Here is a 17649-nt window from a genome sequence, read left to right as displayed (position 1 = left end):
GGAATAAGAGCCGACAGGAAGCTGCCTGAGCTAGCACGCCTTTAATCCCAGTACTTAAGAGGCAGAGGCAGGTGGATCTCTGAGTTTGAGGCCTGACGGTGGAGCCAAGGTACTGAGTATCCGGCGTAGGCCTGGGGGATTGACAGAAAACACAGACTCGGGTCATTCTGGTGAGGAAGATGCCAAAGCTGTACTCCGAGACCAACAATATATACTTGAGGCCAGGTGGGCCGGGTGAAAAACAACAGGAAAAAACAATTATAGCCATAGGTCAGGCACCTGGAAGGTCCCTTCCACAGCGGGCAAACAAACCAGCTAAGACGCAGGATGTTCCACAGGAAACCTGTGCAAACAGCTCAGCTGGGGGGGTTGAGCTAAACTCACCAATGCCCAACAGAGGCCAGAGCTGCATGGTGAGACCCTTCTTTAAAAAAAGGAAAAAAGAAAACAGCATTTATAGAGTCTCTTCTGTGGCTTTGGTTAGTTGGTAACTTGAAGTGCCATTCTTACACAAACTTGTAAATGAAACAGTAAGATCTAAAGTGGGTTGGATGCTATTCTTATCTAAAATCTGTACTTTAGAGCTCACGTGTGTAACTTGGACAGTTACCCCTTTTTCAGCCAGCATGACAGTATCACCTACATTACAGACACGCCCTCACTGATGCGCTGATCTGCATCCCGAGCTGCTCCTCCACAAAGCCCTGGAAGGCACACCCTTGCTCTGTCCGCTTCCACCCTCCCCAGAGCAGCCAAGCTGGCGGGTTTGCCATTGCTGCTCGAAAGTGCTGCTAGTAATGGCTTTGAGCTGTTCTTGTGACCTCGCGCTTCCCATCCTTCTCACCACTGGGACACAACACGGGAACTTGAGGTTTACTAGTTCTCCATATGTAATGAATTTTTGTTTTGTTTTGTTTTTTGTTTTCATTTTTCGAGACAGGGCTTCTCTGTGTAGCCCTGGCTGTCTTGGAACTCACTCTGTAGACCAGGCTGGCCTCGAACTCAGAAATCCACCTGCCTCTGCCTCCCACATGCTGGGATTAAAGGTGTGCACCACCACTGCCATGCTGTAATGAATTTTGTTAGCTATTTTTTTTTTTAAAATTACTGGTGGCTCTGAAGTTAACTTTTTTAAAGAAGAGGGGGATCATTTTAACAGTGTATACAAGAAAACACATAAAACACAGATGATGTACAATAGACTTGAACTATTTTAAAGTGGACATCTATGTAGTAGTCAGCTAGGTCTAGAAATAGAGAACTTCCAGTCACCCCAGAGATGTCCACATTCCAGTCATTCACATCCACAAACCCTTCCCTCCAGAGTCACCACCAAACGGTTTGTCTCTTTGCATTACTATGCAAATATCATACAGGTCATTTGTTGGACTTGCCTTGTTTACCATGGAGCTTCTGAGAGGTGTCCTCACGGTTCCATGGGACTAGCTGGTGATCCTTGCTGCCTGCTCTAATACTAGGCTTCCCGGTGTTTTGTTAACTAGTCTTGATACTTTATATAAAGAAAAGGATACAAAGTTAGGCTTGATGAAGGACTTGTTAGGCCCCCAAAATACTTGAAGTGTTTATTTGCTTCCTCAGGATCCAAACTTTTCCTTGTTGGGTAACAGCACATGTAGGGTGGTTCCACTAAAGACCAGTTGTTTGCCTGCAGTCTGCAGGTACAGAGGAGATACAGGGGAGACGGTGCGTGGTATGGGCCATGTCGGACAGATACTGGTCACTATTAAGTAGCAAAAAAACAGGTCAGGAGAAGGAATGTGACCTATTTTGGAGGGCAGGACCCTACCTTCCAGAATCTTTTCTGTGCTTGTCAGGTAGATTTGAGAGCTACAGGCCATACAAGTCCCCCTACTAGCTAGATGGTGTTGGTCTTTAAATTATGGAAACTTGGCTTTGACAGCCAGCCCCAAATCCAAGAGAAAACACCAATTTTGAGGAATCCCAAGACTCAGGCTACTGGTTCCCTGGAACCAGGAAGGGCAGTAAAACTCCACAGAACAAAACATCTACTGCGCTGTCCAGCCTAGCCAAGGGTTCCTGTCAAAAGGAACGGTTCTGTCGTCTATCATTCACACTGACCTGAATCCTGCATTCTCACAGCCTTCTTTATAAACCAAATCCACTGCAGATCTATTCCAACAGAATGGATAGGGCAAGACACCTGACATGGAGCCCCTGTGACTGCCCAACACTGCGCTATGAAACCCTGCAGAGACCTAAACTTGTCCTTAGAGATGGAAAAGCAGAGGCTCAGCATGAAGTGGCTTTCCCAAGTTCATACCACTCAGATAAACCAAATCCCAGCTAGTGGGGTGTCCAAGCCCCCGCTATTAAACCCTAAATCACAAAGCGGGACACTGTTCCTCGGTCCCAGAACGAGTGGCCATCAGCTCAGCCAGAGCAATGGGTCTCTTTTTCGGGATACTTCGGTGGGCCCTCGCTTCTTCAGTTCTGCTCCTTTCATTCTAGAGAGTGGATGGCCACATCTATGGAACGGGGTATGGAGCAAGCCACCAAGACATTGTCACACCTCACTATCAGCAGTCACAGCCCCTTCACTTGGGCTAGGATCTGTTCAGAATGGAGAATAGGATGGTGTCATTACGTGTCCCACTTTGTCCCTGTTCTATGAAGGACATCACAAGCTGATACCCACCCCACCCCCTTTTATCCCCTCCTGTTCCAGGCCTTGCCCCTTGCGAACTTCCTGTCTAGCCTTGCTCCTGGGCACCACACAGCAGTCAATGAGGCCATGCTAACTCCTCACTCTTAACCAGCAGAGCCTCTGTCTCTACTACAGCCTCGCCTCTCCAAAACACCTCACTTCGACTCTCAGCTCAACACATACCAAAAATGACCTTATATCACACCCTCTTTTCTTGGTGGGCTCTCGTTCCTTCTCTAAGGTCTGGTTCACATCTTCTGGGAAGTTTCTGGAGTCCCACCAACTAACTCACTCAGGGCTTTTCTCATCCAGGTCACTTTGCTCTCAGCTGTCAGTATACAACTGCCTTACACATCACTTCCTAATCGTGTCCTTCTTGAGACTTGGGCCTGGCACTGTCTAGCATGGAACATGTTCCAGAAATGCTGAGAGCATGCACAGATGAAAGCCAACTGGGTCTTACTAAATGGGAAAGTCATGGGGTGCACATCTGTCAATCAGCTGGGAGAGGCAGGAGTATTAGTTCAAGGTTATCCTCTACCACAGCTCATAGCCAGCCAGAGATATAGCTTTTTTTTTCTCTTTTAAGGTAGTCTTGTGTAGCCCAGACTGGCCTTAAATTCACCATCTAGTCAAGGATGACCTCAAACTTCCAGTCCTCCTGCCTCTGTCTCCCAAGTGCTGGGATTTTAAGCAAATCCTGCTGCGCCTGGTTAGTGTGCTAGGGATGAAGGCCAGGGCTTTGTGCATATTAGGCAAGCATTCTACAACCAGCAGCATTCCCGAGTTACTCCTTCCGAATAATCAGAACAGTCTACACGTAGATGGACCACTGCTGAGCATTCTGCCACCAGGGAAGTGCTAGGGCCAGGCAGAGGCCGGCATCGCTATGACTTCCTACAGACACATATCATAGGGCCCCACATATGCACACACACGGGGTCACCTGGGGTACTTGATACTAGCTCCTATCACAGGCCAATCTGAGACTGAGTCTGGGGCCGGTTCCAAATCCACATTAGATCCAACGTTTGATGCACATCTGCTTTGACGATTAGTGAACTCATTGACCTTTGAAACGCTATATCTAATAATGGTCAGTGTGTAAAAGCTCTTCACAAGCTGAAGTCAGCTTCATATGCTCACTTTGTAATCCTAGCACTTGGGAAACTGTGGCAAGGCCAGCCTGAGCTACAAGTTCCAGGTCAGTCTAGGATACAGAGTGAGATCCTGTCTCAGTAAAGGGAGGAAAGAAATACTGGGGGTGGGGGAGAGTGCATAGGAGGAAAGAAAGAAGAAAGAAAAGCAGGCAAGCAAAATCAAGACAAGCACGATGTTTCTTGAGCCTTGAGCCCAGGGAATTGTAACTCCAGGCTGAGGTTACAGCTCCTCAGACTCTGGGAGCTTCCGGACCCAGCCCTGAGCAACCCTGTTGAAATTGGGCCTGAGGCGGAGAAGTTCCAAGCCACTGAAGGGCTCCTGGACAAAGGGGGTGCCTGCGTGGAAAGTGGCCTCTCCCACGTGGGGTCCTCCAAATGGCACTGGGGTCCTGGAAGAGAAACAGGATGAAGGAGGGTTAACAGACATGTGCATATGTGTGGTCTCTTGGGGCCTCAGTTTCCCCTTCCAGGCAGCAAAGATTCTACACTATCATTAAGTGGTGTCCTTAGTTCTGCCTTGTCCAAATCTGTTCCTTGTTGAAGTAAAAGGGAGATTTCCAGTTAGAGGTGCCATAAAGGCAAAGTTCCAGGCTCCCCACCAGTCAGTGCCAGAAAAGAACACTGGAAGGTGGATTCCTCTTTCCTTATCCCACTCCCTCTTACAACAAAATACCTACAACCGGGAGGACGGAGAGGACTTCCGGAGAATCATCAAAGTTTAAGTGACAAGCAGAATCCAGACACCACCCCACCCCCAACTACTCTCCCACCCAAGACTGCCAAGACCACCAAAGGAGAGGATGCTGACGTTAATGAGGTGGCAGGGATGAAGTCCCACTCATCATCTGCTGGTCTGGGTTGTGAGCATATCGGCCCTTTTACCTCAGAGGACAGATTAGCAGAATCTTTTTTAACCTGAAAATGTGTAAACTGTCTCCCAGCAACCCTGTCTCTAAGCATATGGCTGGAGGAGGCTCCCGTATGCTCGTGAGAAGAAGAGGCAGAGAGTGGGGCATTAACAGCCAGGGAGCAGCCCGAGCCCTCTGATGTAGGCATGGACAAGCCAGAGCCGGACCACAACTCAAGAGAGATAGAATCTATCTATGTATGAGTGCGGTGGGTTTCAAAAGGAGAAAAGGCTACAAAATGAAACAAAGCATTTGAACACACTCTTTCTTATAAGCAGCTGCCAGAACTTTCTGAGATCTGGGCATCCTGACAATCTTGTTAACCACTACAAGGCAAACAGGGATTCGAGAGTGACCCACAAACAGATCCTGTCTCTATCTCAGGGTCACGTCCACTCTGGACTCCCAGATGTCCCTGCCTCTGGCTACCATCTCCCACATATCTCCAAGACCTCCTCCGCCATGCCTAGGGACAGCCATGTTCCTTTTTTCTTTTCTTTTTTTCTTCCATTCGTAGTTGGTTAATACTGAGTGTGATTTTTAAGTCGTTTGCTAGGAGAGAGCAGTGCTGGGCATTGAACATGAGGCCTCATTCGTGCTATGCAAGTGCTGGACCCCTCACTGGCATCTACAACCTTTTTAAGAAATTACAGAAAGCCGTATTCCTGTAGTTCCCCTGCAACAGGGACCAGTGGGAAAGGGTGGAACTGCAAACCTTAGCCAGGGCCTGGGATCCTCCCAGGGCCAGTACTACTTGAGGGGCTAATCTAGCTAAATCCTGCAGGAACAGGCTGGCTCATGTTTGAGACCCACAGGCCACACAGCCATAACTGGGAGTCTAGCACCTTGACTAGGCCTTGCTTGTCCCCCAGAGAGCTATTTCTTCTTTGCCACCTCAGGTGCTCCTTCTGTCTCAGAAGAGGCCTCCTTAGCGCACTCTGGCTCGGCTGCCATTCCGAGACAAATGAGTGGAAAATGCCTGCAAGTCAGACAAATAGAAAGCCAGGACAGCGCCCACTGTGGCACTGAGTAAATAACCAGGCAGTGGGTGAGGACCTTGGAGGGCCAGCAATTGGGCATGGTGGAAAACTTAAGGCTCTCACAGAGACTCTTCTGCCTAGTCGTTCCTGTCAATGCCTCTTGTCCAGGAAGCTGTCAAGGGCAGTCAAGTCCTTCTCTAGCTGTGTATTCTCAGGGACCCCATCCTCTTCTTAGGATGCAAGTGTCTGCCTCACAATCTTCATGTGTGGTCTCAGCAGGTACCAAGACAACTGGCCAGCCCCTACCTCTCTGCACCCTTCTTGTTCTCACTCACTGCATCCCAAACCAGAGGAACATGTCCAAAAGCAGCCCTGAGGACGAGGACAAGGAACTGCCTCTGCTGGCGCCCCTCTCCAGCCCCGCCCTCATCTGGGATCCTGCTCTGCTTTCGAGTGTCCAGAGCAGTGTTCCCCACATTTCCTCCCAACTGACCCATCTGCTTCCCCCAACATTTCTACCTAAACAGTAATCTCAGTCAGTCCTGAGATAGCAGTCCTCAGTAGCTTCTGATCTGACAGAAACTTTACCTAGGACCTCTCGGGTCATCTCCACAGCAGCCTTGTGCACAAGGAAACACTTCCTCTCACGAGTGGAATAACGGAAGTGAAGAGAGGTCAAGATGCTTGCTCGAGACCACACTGCTAGGTCTGCCATCTGCATTTAAGCCTGCCGTAAGGCCACACATTAAGCCGGTATAGGCCACTCTTTCCGCAACCCTCAAGTCTGCCATTTCCTGCTTTGCACAGCCTCGAAGATAACTCCTGGCCCTTTTTCCATACTACACGTTAAAAATAAAGCAGGGTGAGCCTAGACCTGGTGAAATGTGGAAGTGTCCTCAGAGAAAAACAGTTTTTTATCCCAGAGCAAGACAACTCAGATTTCCGGAACCTGAAACTCTGTGATGCCCCTTCTGTGACTCTCATCCCTGAGCACCGATGTGTTCACTAACATGTGATGGAGGTGTGGCATAGTCATCTTTTACACACACACACACACACACACACATACTTATTGAATATCTAACAAGTGGGAGGCACTTGTTCTAGCAAGATGTCCTTAAACTTCTACAAAGTTCTGGGGCCAGAGATAGCGAGCAGAAAAGTACTCAGGCCTCCCCACCCTGGGCGCCACGCCCACTCAGCCTGGCTTTACTTGTTGAAGTTGCGATAGTCACGGAGGAGGGGGGTGTGACTCCTGCTGCCACTCGGGTAGTCCTGGTAACTGATGAACTCCTGCCAAGGGCAACGGTAGCCTTTGGGGATGGCCGTGTGGTTGAACTTCTCCGGTGGGATGTCCTTCAGCGGCTCTGCATAGCCTGGTGGGTGGAATGGCATTGGTGACCTGCAAGGCCTGGGCTCTGTCCCCTTATCGTCTCTCCCGCTCCCACACCCCAAGAGAGAATGGCGAGGGCGGGGGAGAAGAATCAAGAGATTGGAGATGGAGTTCGGGTGCATGGGGGGAGGACAGCCCCCGGATTCCCAGGATTCAGGGAGGTCTCCAGCAGTGGAGGGTGGGAGGGTGAGGGGCGGGGGAGGGTCTAGCCTGCCCTGTACAACCAATCTGGGTTGCTTGCTGAGACTCAGAGCCATTGGTGCCCCAGGATGCATGGTGGCCACTCACCTGGTGCCAGGGCGCTTGGACTACGGACCGACTCAGTCCCAGCCGCTCCCAGATGGGCAAGTCTGGGGTCCCCAGGTGACCCCTGAAACGTCTCCGTGTGGTGGTTCTGCTCCTCCAAGCCATTGGGAACCTGAGCACAGGAGCAGGCTCTCAGAGGGCGACGGCCAGCTGCTACCCTAGCAGCCAGGTCCTGTCCCATAGCTGTCCCTGGGGAAATGGTCCCTCCTCCTTACCTTCTCCTGCGACGCTCTGCCAGCCACTTTCCCTCGGGCACTACCCGCCAGCATCTGTGGGGGAAATGAACAGGTAGGGACGCTCAGTGGAGCGAGCAGCCAGGATTTGATCATCGCTACCCAAGGGGAATGAAAGAGCTCGGGGATGTAGGAAGAATGAGTTAAAGGTTCACTGCGATGAACTGGTGCCTGTGATGGAGAAACAGCAATAGCTCTCATTGCTACTGTAAACTTTAGTCAGAATAAGGCGCTTCTTGAGTCTCAGTTCCCTTCTGGGGGGTGTGACGGTGGTAAGATGACCCCTCGTATGATAATGGTTATACATCCCACCTCATACATGTGGACGCCCTTAGGAAGCACTGTCTCAAGCACCTGGCAAAGGTAGCCATTTCTTTTCTTCTTTTTTATTCTTTCGAAAGATTTGTTTAAGCCAGGTGGTGATGACGCATGCCTGTAATCCCAGCACTCTGGGAGGCAGAGGCAGGCAGATTTCTGAGTTCGAGGCCAGCCTGGTCTACAGAGTGAGTCCCAGGACAGCCAGGGCTATACAGAGAAATCCTGTCTCAGAAAAACCAAAATACAACCCCCCCTCAAAAAAAGATTTATTTATTTATTTATTTATTTGAGTACACTGTAGCTGTCTTCAGACACACCAGAAGAAGGCATCAGACCCTATTACAGATGGTCGTGAGCTACCAAGCGGTTTCTGGGAATTGAACTCAGGACCTCTGGAAGAGCAGCCAGTGTTCTTAACTGCTGAGCCATTTCTCCAGTCCAAGGTAGCTATTTCTTAACTTTATTAGCATTTTCCAAAATCACCTGCCACCTGCAAAACATTATTTTGTTGTGTTTTGAGGCAAGATTACTTATTATCAGGCTGGTTTTGAACTTGTTCTGTAGCCAAGGGCAACCTTGAAAGCCTGATCCGGATGCTTCTCCCTCCACACACCAGGGTTACAAGAGTGTGGCGCCACACTGGTGTTGTGTATGCTGAGGATGGAACCCAGGTTTTCCTGCCTGTTAGGCAAGCACTCGTCCAATTGAGCTGCACTACGCCCCCACCCCCCATCCTTAACTTTGTCTATTGGCCAAGGCTTCTAGGGCAGCGGTTCTCAACCCGTGGGTCAGGGCCCCTTTTGCAAACCTCTGTCTCTATAAATATTTACATTATGATTCATAACAATAGCAAAATCCCAGTTATGAAGTAGCAACAAAAATATGTTTATGGCCGGGCAGTGGGGGCGCACGCCTTTAATCCCAGCACTTGGGAGGCAGAGGCAGGTGGATTTCTGAGTTTGAGGCCAGAGTTTGAGGTCTACGGAGTTCCAGGACAGTCAGCAAGGGTTATACAGAGAAACCCTATCTCAAAAAAACCACCACCACCACCACCACCACCACCACCAACAACAACAACAACAAATAAGTTTATAGTTGGTGGCCACCACAACATAAGGAGCTATATTAAAGGCTTGGGGCTTTAGGAAGGTTGAGCACCATTGTTTATGGCCTTCTCCTATATCTCCTCCCTAAAAACCAAGCTGACGTCTGAACTGCATCTGAGGTGAAGTCAACAGCCCAGTACATAATCTAATGGGTGCACAAAAGGGCCACCCCACTCCCCCCCCCCCGACCCCCACCTACCACCATCCATCCACAGAGGTCCTCTGTTGCTCCCTCTTGGCGTTGTTTCCCCAAGAGCACACAACGGCTTACTCACGCTCTGCAAACTTTCTGATAGCTCAAAGGTAAACTTCTGCACCCGGCGCTGCCTCTTCTGAAAGAGGAGGGATCCGCGGTTGTTTCGTAGAGACAGCTCCTCTATCATTAGGTCCTGAGGCACACTCAGCTTCTTCCCCAGGTCCAGCGAAGGGACTGTGGGAGAGGTCAGAGACAGTTCTTACTATCTCACCTCAAGGAAGCCCCACCACGACTCCGGGGCAGCCTCAACTGAGAACATTTCTACATCAGATTAGCCTGTAAGCAAGTCTGTGGGAGGTTTTCTTGGCTAGTGGGTTACTGTTCCCGCTCCACCCTCCTTTCCCTTGATTGGCGGGATGAGTACGGAGTATGGAGACCTCAGGCGACGGGGAGCTTAGGGAGAAACAGTCTTCTCAGGAGGCAGGCTTCATTGAGGAGTTGATTTAATTGGGGGCGACGAGGGCTATTTAAGCCTTTGGAGAGTGGGTAGAGGTAATGGGGTAAGTGGACATCCTTGGCTGGGGCTAAGGTGCTGGGAATTCCTTATTTACATGAAGAGGGATTTGAGGTGCTTGAAGTTTAACCAAGGCTACTTGACTACCTCAAGGTTGGCAGAGGTGAGGGCTCCAAGGCTGCATGCTCTGCGACTTGCAGGCCCAGGATGAGATTTTCCTGGGCAGGGCAGGGACACTCCCCCTCTAGCAGGGCTCCTCAGTTCCATGGTGTGGGAGGGCCCAGCCCACTGTGAGTGATCCCGCCTCCGCGGCCTCTGCATCAGCTCCAGCCCCTAGGTGGCAACCCTGTCTCAACTTCCTCCAATCATGGATTAGGATCTAGAAATGTAAAATAACCCCTTTCCTCCTCAACTTGCTTTTTGGTTATGGTGTTTTGTTGAGACAGTAAAACCCTGACCAAGACAGTAACTTAGGTAAAGCAAACATTTCTTAATTTCCTTTCGAATGCTGTGATAAATCCTGACCAAAAGTATCTTGGAGCGGAAAGATTTATTTGGCTTAAACATCTCCGCCACAGGCCATCATGGAGGGAGATCTGGGCAGGAACATAGAGGCGTGACCTGAAGTAGAAACTCATGGAAGGGTGCTGCTTACCGGCTTGCTTTCAACGGCTTGCTCAGACTGCTTTATGACTCAGGACCACCTGCCCAGGGATGGCACCACCCACCATGGGCTGGACCCACCCCACTGATCACTAATTGAGAAAATGCCTTACAGCTGGATCTCATGGAGGCACTCTCTCAACTGAGGTGCCTCCCTCTCTGATGATTCTAACTTGTATCAAGTTGATACACAAAACCAGACAGTACAGTTACCTCGTTTTATTCAGACGCTCCCAATTATCTGAAAACTTAAGAATATTTTTGGAAGGACTGTGAGAAAAGACTATGCCCAAGGCCAGGCTGGGCTACATTGTAAGTACTGTAAAAACAACAGAAGCAACAACCACATAGACACCTTCGTGTTTTCTGGGACCTTGCTGGTGGTGCACGCCTTTAATCCCAGCACTCAGGAGGCAGAGGCAGGCTGATCTCTGAGTTCAAAGCCAGCCTGGTCTACAGAATGAGTTCCAGGACAGCCAGGGCTACACAGTCACAAAAAACAGAAACCAAGCCAACAACGTAACACAAAGGCACCCTTTCAGTCTGAGGAGTCTTACAGACTTTCAGGTGGAAATGCCAAGGAGCCTGAAAGTATAGACTAATGTTCAAAGGGGAAAAAATCCAGAGCTCAAGATGTATTGCATCCTGAGCTTATAAGCAATATTTTGTTTTCATTTATTCTCCCTTTTCTCCTCCCATTTTGTTGTTTTTATTATATTAATCCATTTATTTAGTAAGTTCTAGGAGGCGGCACATGCCACGGCACACGTGGCATACCAGAGCACACCTGTAGGGGTCAGATGTCTTACTTCAGCCTCTGGGTCCCAGGCTGTAGACTTGGCAGCCAAATGTTCTTAACCGCTGTATTTTGAGACAGTCTCGTGCGGCCCAGGCTGTCCCTGAACTTGCTACAGCTGAGGATTACCATGAACAAGTATACACCCTCATGCCTGTCTCATGTTGCTGTTCATAATGGAGAACAGTATGCTTATTTTTCTTTTCATGGTTAGAATCAGTCATTATCTCCACTTAGAGGATTTTCGGGGTTATTTACTTATCCTTACTTTGGGTCCCATCCCCTTTGCCTGTGTTTTCCTAAGAGCAAAAGGCATAGATATATATTTAACCAACAAAAGAAGTCTCCTGGAAGACAGAGAGATGGCATGCTAAGGATGGTGGCAGAAGAGGGTGCTACGTGGGCATCTTAGGTAACATCACCAGTCTTCAACATCTGATACAGGGAGGGGGTCGTTCAGTGGTAGAGTACTTCCCCAGCAAGTGAAAGACCCTAAGGCTAATCTCATCTAGCACAGAAATGTATACATATATACATATCATATATATGCATATATGTATATATGTATACATATCATATATATATATGATAAGTATATATAAAATTAGACACAGAGCATCCTGTGCCAACAGGTGAATAAATGCCATTTTAGGCTGGTAGGCTGGATGCAGTCAGGGAGAAAGCAAAACAGATACAGAGAACCAACGACTTAGCTCAGTTTAGGTAGAGGAGACAAGTACCCAGGAAACCTAGAGGAGCCAGCAAGGAAGTAATAGAGAGAAGGGGTACCCGAAAGACGTCAGAGACAGGAGACAGCCTGAGGAGTCAAATTCTGCTGACCTGTCAAACCAGGACAGACCTGGCAACAGACCATCAGAGTTTTCATGTTGGATCAGAGGTAAACTCCACTACAGCAATGTCCATAGAGCATTTGCCTGTCAACGTGTGGCTGGAGAGGGGTCACGAGAAAATGGACAGTGGAATAAAGGGTGATGAGCATGAAATAGGATGCAGAATGTTCTGTGAGTGCAGGCGTGCAGCTGTCTAGTTTCTTCAAACGAGAGAGAGAGAGAGAGAGAGAGAGAGAGAGAGAGAGAGGTTGTTTTAGATTAAATAATATTTAAGAAGTATAGCAACACCTCACTGGGGTCCTAATTAAAACTACAAATGGGGGTGGCGAGATGGGGCAGCATTTAAGAACACTGGCTGCCCCTGCGAGACCTCAGATACAATTCCTCAAACCATCAAGGCAGCTCACACCTGTCTGAAATTTCAGTCCCATAGCGGTGTTTGGTGTGTGTTCACCACCCTCTGCTGGCCACCACCAGAACTGCATGAGTGTGGTACACATACATGTAAGCAAAAACACCCCTTCCCCCGCCCCCCCCCCCACATGCAAATACAAGTAAATAAGTCTTTTAAATTTTGTGCCCTTTTTGAGACAGGGTTTCTCTGGGTAGCCTCGGTGTCCTTAAACTGGTTATGTAGAATAGGCTGACTTTGACCTCAGATCAGCCTGACCTCTGCCTCCTGAGTGCTGGGATTAAAGGTGTGTGTTACCACTGCCCAGCTTAAAAACTTTAAACACTACTAAATATAGTTCTAAAATTAAATTTAATTATTAAATTAAATCTGAATATGGACAAGTTCTTAGATGCCACTAAAATTCTTACTGCTGCTACTGTTCAATGTGCTAATAGTTTTGTGACAAAGAAGGACTGTTATTTTTCTTCCTCTGGTTGTAGAATCTTGGGAGTGGGCGGACACGTGCTCTTCTACATTAATTTTTGGAACCAATAATAAAGGAGAACTGTGGGGCTTGTATCCTACTCCCTTTTGACTTTGGAAATTTGGAAAGTAAAAAGGCTCACTGCTTAAGCTAGGCTGCCTGTCCAGAAAGCCCATGGACTCTTCTGTCTCTGCCTCCCGATGAGGAGGTTACAGGCATCTACAGCCATATTCGATGATTTTCACATGTAACCCAACTCATCCATCATGCCCTATTATCACTGTCAACGCGGAAGGAATCAGACTGAATTTGAATTACTAAGCTTCAATCAGTCCTTTGCACACTCAGACCCTCCTTTCAAGGGTTCCATCTAAGGCAGCCTTTGGGACAACCATCAAGAATTAATTGGTGGGGTAAATATGACGTGTCCCAAACAAGGATGTTCTGACAAGGCAGGTGGGTGGGATGCAGCAAGATAAATCATCTCAGGATGTAAAGAAACCCGTGGTAAGCTACTAAGTGAAAAAGAAAGCCGGCAGGAGAAAGTGGAGAGCTCTCAGTGCCGCCTTCTGGAATATTAGCAAGAATTTGACAGTGGGCTAGGACAAGAAAGTAGACTCAAGAAGACTACAGCTGAAGAATGTGTTCGTTGTATCTTGATGGGGCTTGTTAAGACCCTGAATACAGTAATCATGGGACCTTTGTTTATGCTCTGTTTGTTCTGTAATTACTCTGTTTATGCCTTGTTTGTTCTTTGACTATCCTGTTTATGCCTTAGGACTGGCCATATTCTTTGTGTGCACCTAGAATGATATAAAAGCAGACCAGAGGAAAATAAACCCACTTCAGCCTCAGCACTGGCTGGAGTCAGGCTATAGTGTTGGCTAATTGTCTTTTTCTTTTCAGTCCTTGCTCCCTCCCTTGAGACCCTGATGACTGACTGAGCTGGCTTGGTCAGGAGACCATGGTCCGTGTACCCACATTCATATAAAAATGTAAAGGAGAAAAGTTTTCACCACTATGCTGACAGTGGTCAACATATTCACATGGTCTCGTTAGAAAAAGCTTCCAAAGCCATTCGTGTGTATTTTCTTTGAATCTTTCAAAAACAATTCTTTTATGTTTGGATGTTTTCCCTGAATGTATGTCTGTGTGCCACATGCATACAAACACCCACAGAACCCAGAAGAGAGTGTTGGATCCCCTAGAACCGAAGTTACGAACAATTGCGAGCCCCCATGTGGATTCTGGGAACTGAACCCTGGTTGTCTGGGAGAGCAGCTAGTGCTCCTAACCACTGAGCCGTCTCTCTGGGCACTTGTCTGAATATTGTAATTGGATAAATTATTTACAGAACCACCATAGAAGCAGGGGATCTAGAGACAGGGAGACCAACAATCAAACCCCAGCTGTGCTACGTAGCAACCGTGACCTCCGGCTCCTCTGAGCCCTATTTCTGGTCTGTAGAACCAGGATGATAATATGTAATTTAGAGCTGTTGTGGCTTAATGCATAAAGGTTTCTAACAGAGTGCCTAACCCACAGAGGCCAGCAGAAATGGTACGTGCTTTGATGGTTACTGCTGTTTTGTGTTGTTTTGTTTTGTTTTTCAAGACAGGGTTTCTCTGTGTAGTCCAGCTATCCTGAAACTCATTCTATAGATCAAAGTGGCCTCAAACTAAGAGATCTGCCTACCTCTGTCTCCTGAATCCTGGCATTAAAGGGTGTGCCACCACTGCCTAGCGACTACTATTGCTTTTCAGTGGCTACTTTTAGTTTTAAAATGACATTAGTATATTTGGTGGTGTAGGGATCTGAATATGCTTGTTCTGGGGAAGTGGCACTATTAGGAAGTGTACCCTTGTTGGAGTAGGTGTGGCCTTGTTGGAGGAAGTGTATCATTGTTGGGATGGGTTTTGAGACCCTTCTCCTAACCATGGGAGAGTCGATCTTCTCCATTTTGCCTTTGAAACAAGATGTAAAACTCTCAGCCCTGCTGGGCGGTGGTGACACACACCTGTGATCCCAGCACTTGGGAGGCAGAGGCAGGCGGATTTCTGAGTTCGAGGCCAGCCTGGTCTACAGAGTGAGTTCCAGGACAGCCAGGGCTATACAGAGAAACCCTGTCTCGAAAAACAAAACAAAAAACAAAAACAAAACTCTCAGCCCCTCCAGTGCATTGCCTGCCTGGATGCGGCCATGTTTCCTGCCTTGAAGAAAATGGACTGGACCTCTGAACCTGTTAGCCAGTCCCAATTAAATGTTGTCCTTGTAAGAGTTGCCCTGGTCATAGTATCTGTTCCCAGCTGTAAAACCCTGACTAAGACACCCTGGGCCAAAGGAATAGGCTGGGAATGATAGAACAGGAAATCCAATGTCCTCCCTGAATTCTGTGGCACACACACATCCACGTACCTCTCATCCACCTGCTTCTGCCCCCCCCACACACACATACACACACACACACACACACACACACACACACACACACACTGCACTCTCTAAGGTCATTGTCAGCCCTATAGCAAGTCTGAGGTCAACCTGAGATATATAGGACCCTGTCTCAAAAAAAATAATTTCTAAAAATAAATTTGAAGCCATACAGTTTGTTGAGTCCTTTAGTCTCTAACCCTGACTGAGCAGCAAAGGAGCTCTGGAGCAAACATTTATCAGAGTGTCACTATTGCCATCTGAGCCAATCACCTGAGCACTTATCCAAAAAGCGCGGGCTCCACCCCAACTACCACTCCAAACCATAGACCCAGGAGCTGATGGGACCTATCGATCTGGATTTTAACCAGCCCCACAGAACCACTAAGGCCACATGAAAACGTGAAACTCCCACCTTAGTTGGATTAATTTTTAGGATATTTGAAGTGTTCTAATAAACTCTATGGTTATAATGGGAGTTCGTGTAAAGATGCCTTGTAAAGTTGCTAAGCATAGATTTTTAGGTGATTTTTTTTTTCATAAAATTAAGACACATTTTAGTAAAACGGGTTGAGTCCAGCTGAGCCACCCTCCTTTCTGTCCCTCCATGCCCCACCACACACACAATCCTATTCCCAGAAATGGGGCTGGGCTACCTGTCCTGCCCTGAGGCCTAAGTGTGATTCACAGTTGAGCTGAATCTGGGACCAACCCTGGGAGCTCAGTTTGGCCTTAGAGAGGGCTGAGTCCAACGTGGTCTTAGAACCAAGGCCCATTCTGGGATGCTCAGCTGTACTGAAGATACGGTAAGTTCCCACAAAAGCCTCAGAAAGTATCAGGAGTGTGACCGGTGACATACTCCACAGACATGTCCAGGGGCTGCTGTGAGGCCTCCACTTGCAGGCCTCAATGGCTACAATTGGAGACGAAGAAGAGTTTGGGGAAGGCAGAGGACTGGATCCACCTTACCTGGTTCAGTGAGGTCCCCCGGGACAGCCATCGCTGGCTCCCTCTGCTCCTTGGGGATCATCCTGTGGAAGAGAAACTCCCACAAATGGCTCAGGAAATCTTTTTCTCCCGAGGCCTCTTCTAAGTCCTTGCCACCCAGCCCCAGCCCCGAGCTGCCCATAGTCACAGGCAAAGGCTAGAGTTGGAGGGCAGTTAAGGCCTCTATGTGAGGGGGGAGACTGTGGGCCAAGGAGGTCACACAAATCAGAGGCCAGCCTACTGGGGAGTCACTCTCTCTTTAAGGGCTCCTTCCTAGGGTCTGTCCCCATGCCCTGGGGCTAGGTGGGACCTTGGGCACGACTCACCTAAGTGATTGGTCACCTGCTTACCTAAGAGCTCTAATTGGAAGCTGGTAGAGGTTGGGGATCATGAATCAGACCAGGGCTACCCTGGGGTCTTCACACTGGTACTTGGTTCAGTATTGGTATTGGTAGTCCACTAAGTATTGGACTTGGTATTGGCTAGTCCAATAAGATGGGGAAAAGCATCACATCCTGGTCCCCCATCTCTCCATCTTTAATCTACTTACATGGCAACAAAGCTATTGGAGGTAAATGCCGGTATAACCACCCGACTCTACCAGCCCCATCTCTACGGTGCCCTGTGTAACTAACTCTCCTGCCACCCGGCCTACTTCAGTTCCTAGCCCCAGCCCTCAGCCGTCCCTACCTGCCATCTCTTCTCTTACCCTTCCTCCAATCTTTCACTTCTTGCTGCTTTCCAGGAATCTTGAAGCAGATTGACGAATGCAATCCCCAGAGAACGTGTGTGAGTCCCCCCCCCAGTTTCCCTAATGTGGGTCAGAAGAGGGAACCCCAACTCTAGTCCCCCCACCCCTGCCTGCCCCTGCCAGCCTCCCTCCATGGCTTTCAGGTCTTTCCATCTTCCACCTGTGTCCCCACACCCAATAGGACCCCTGTGAACGCTGATCTGAGTCCAACAGACGCCACAGACTTCCTCTGCAATGATGGACAAGCAATTTGCCAACTCTGTGCCTCAGTTTCCCCCTTTGTAATTTAACAGCGTTGGTTGGACTAAACCATAGAAATGGGCTTCGGGGCACCTATAGACCTTTAAAACTGAATGCAAATCTGAGCATGTCTACGCGCAGTTGAGGGTTAGGGTCACAAGATAATCGACAAGAACCAACTGAGACTTATCTGGGTTAGAATGCCATAGTCAGATCTGTCCCCAAATAAACATTCACAGGATCTGAAAAAGGT

General features: G+C 48.5%; 1 protein-coding gene across 1 annotated transcript; it reads right to left on the bottom strand.

The window, feature by feature from the left end:
* Positions 1-1536: 1536 nt before the first annotated feature.
* Positions 1537-16547, bottom strand: Myoz3 (myozenin 3). Its single transcript, XM_052155288.1, has 6 exons — positions 16388-16547; positions 9366-9544; positions 7649-7702; positions 7416-7545; positions 6948-7110; positions 1537-4235 (listed from the first exon to the last, which is right to left on the bottom strand). The coding sequence occupies exons 1-6, from the start codon at positions 16545-16547 to the stop codon at positions 4067-4069; spliced, it is 855 nt and encodes a 284-aa protein (XP_052011248.1). The 3' UTR covers positions 1537-4066.
* Positions 16548-17649: the final 1102 nt, after the last annotated feature.

This window comes from Apodemus sylvaticus, chromosome 13, assembly GCF_947179515.1.
Source record: "Apodemus sylvaticus chromosome 13, mApoSyl1.1, whole genome shotgun sequence".
Taxonomy (NCBI): Eukaryota; Metazoa; Chordata; class Mammalia; order Rodentia; family Muridae; genus Apodemus; species Apodemus sylvaticus.
The sequence above is the reverse complement of the archived record's forward strand: the minus strand, read 5'-3'. Positions and strand labels throughout refer to the sequence as shown.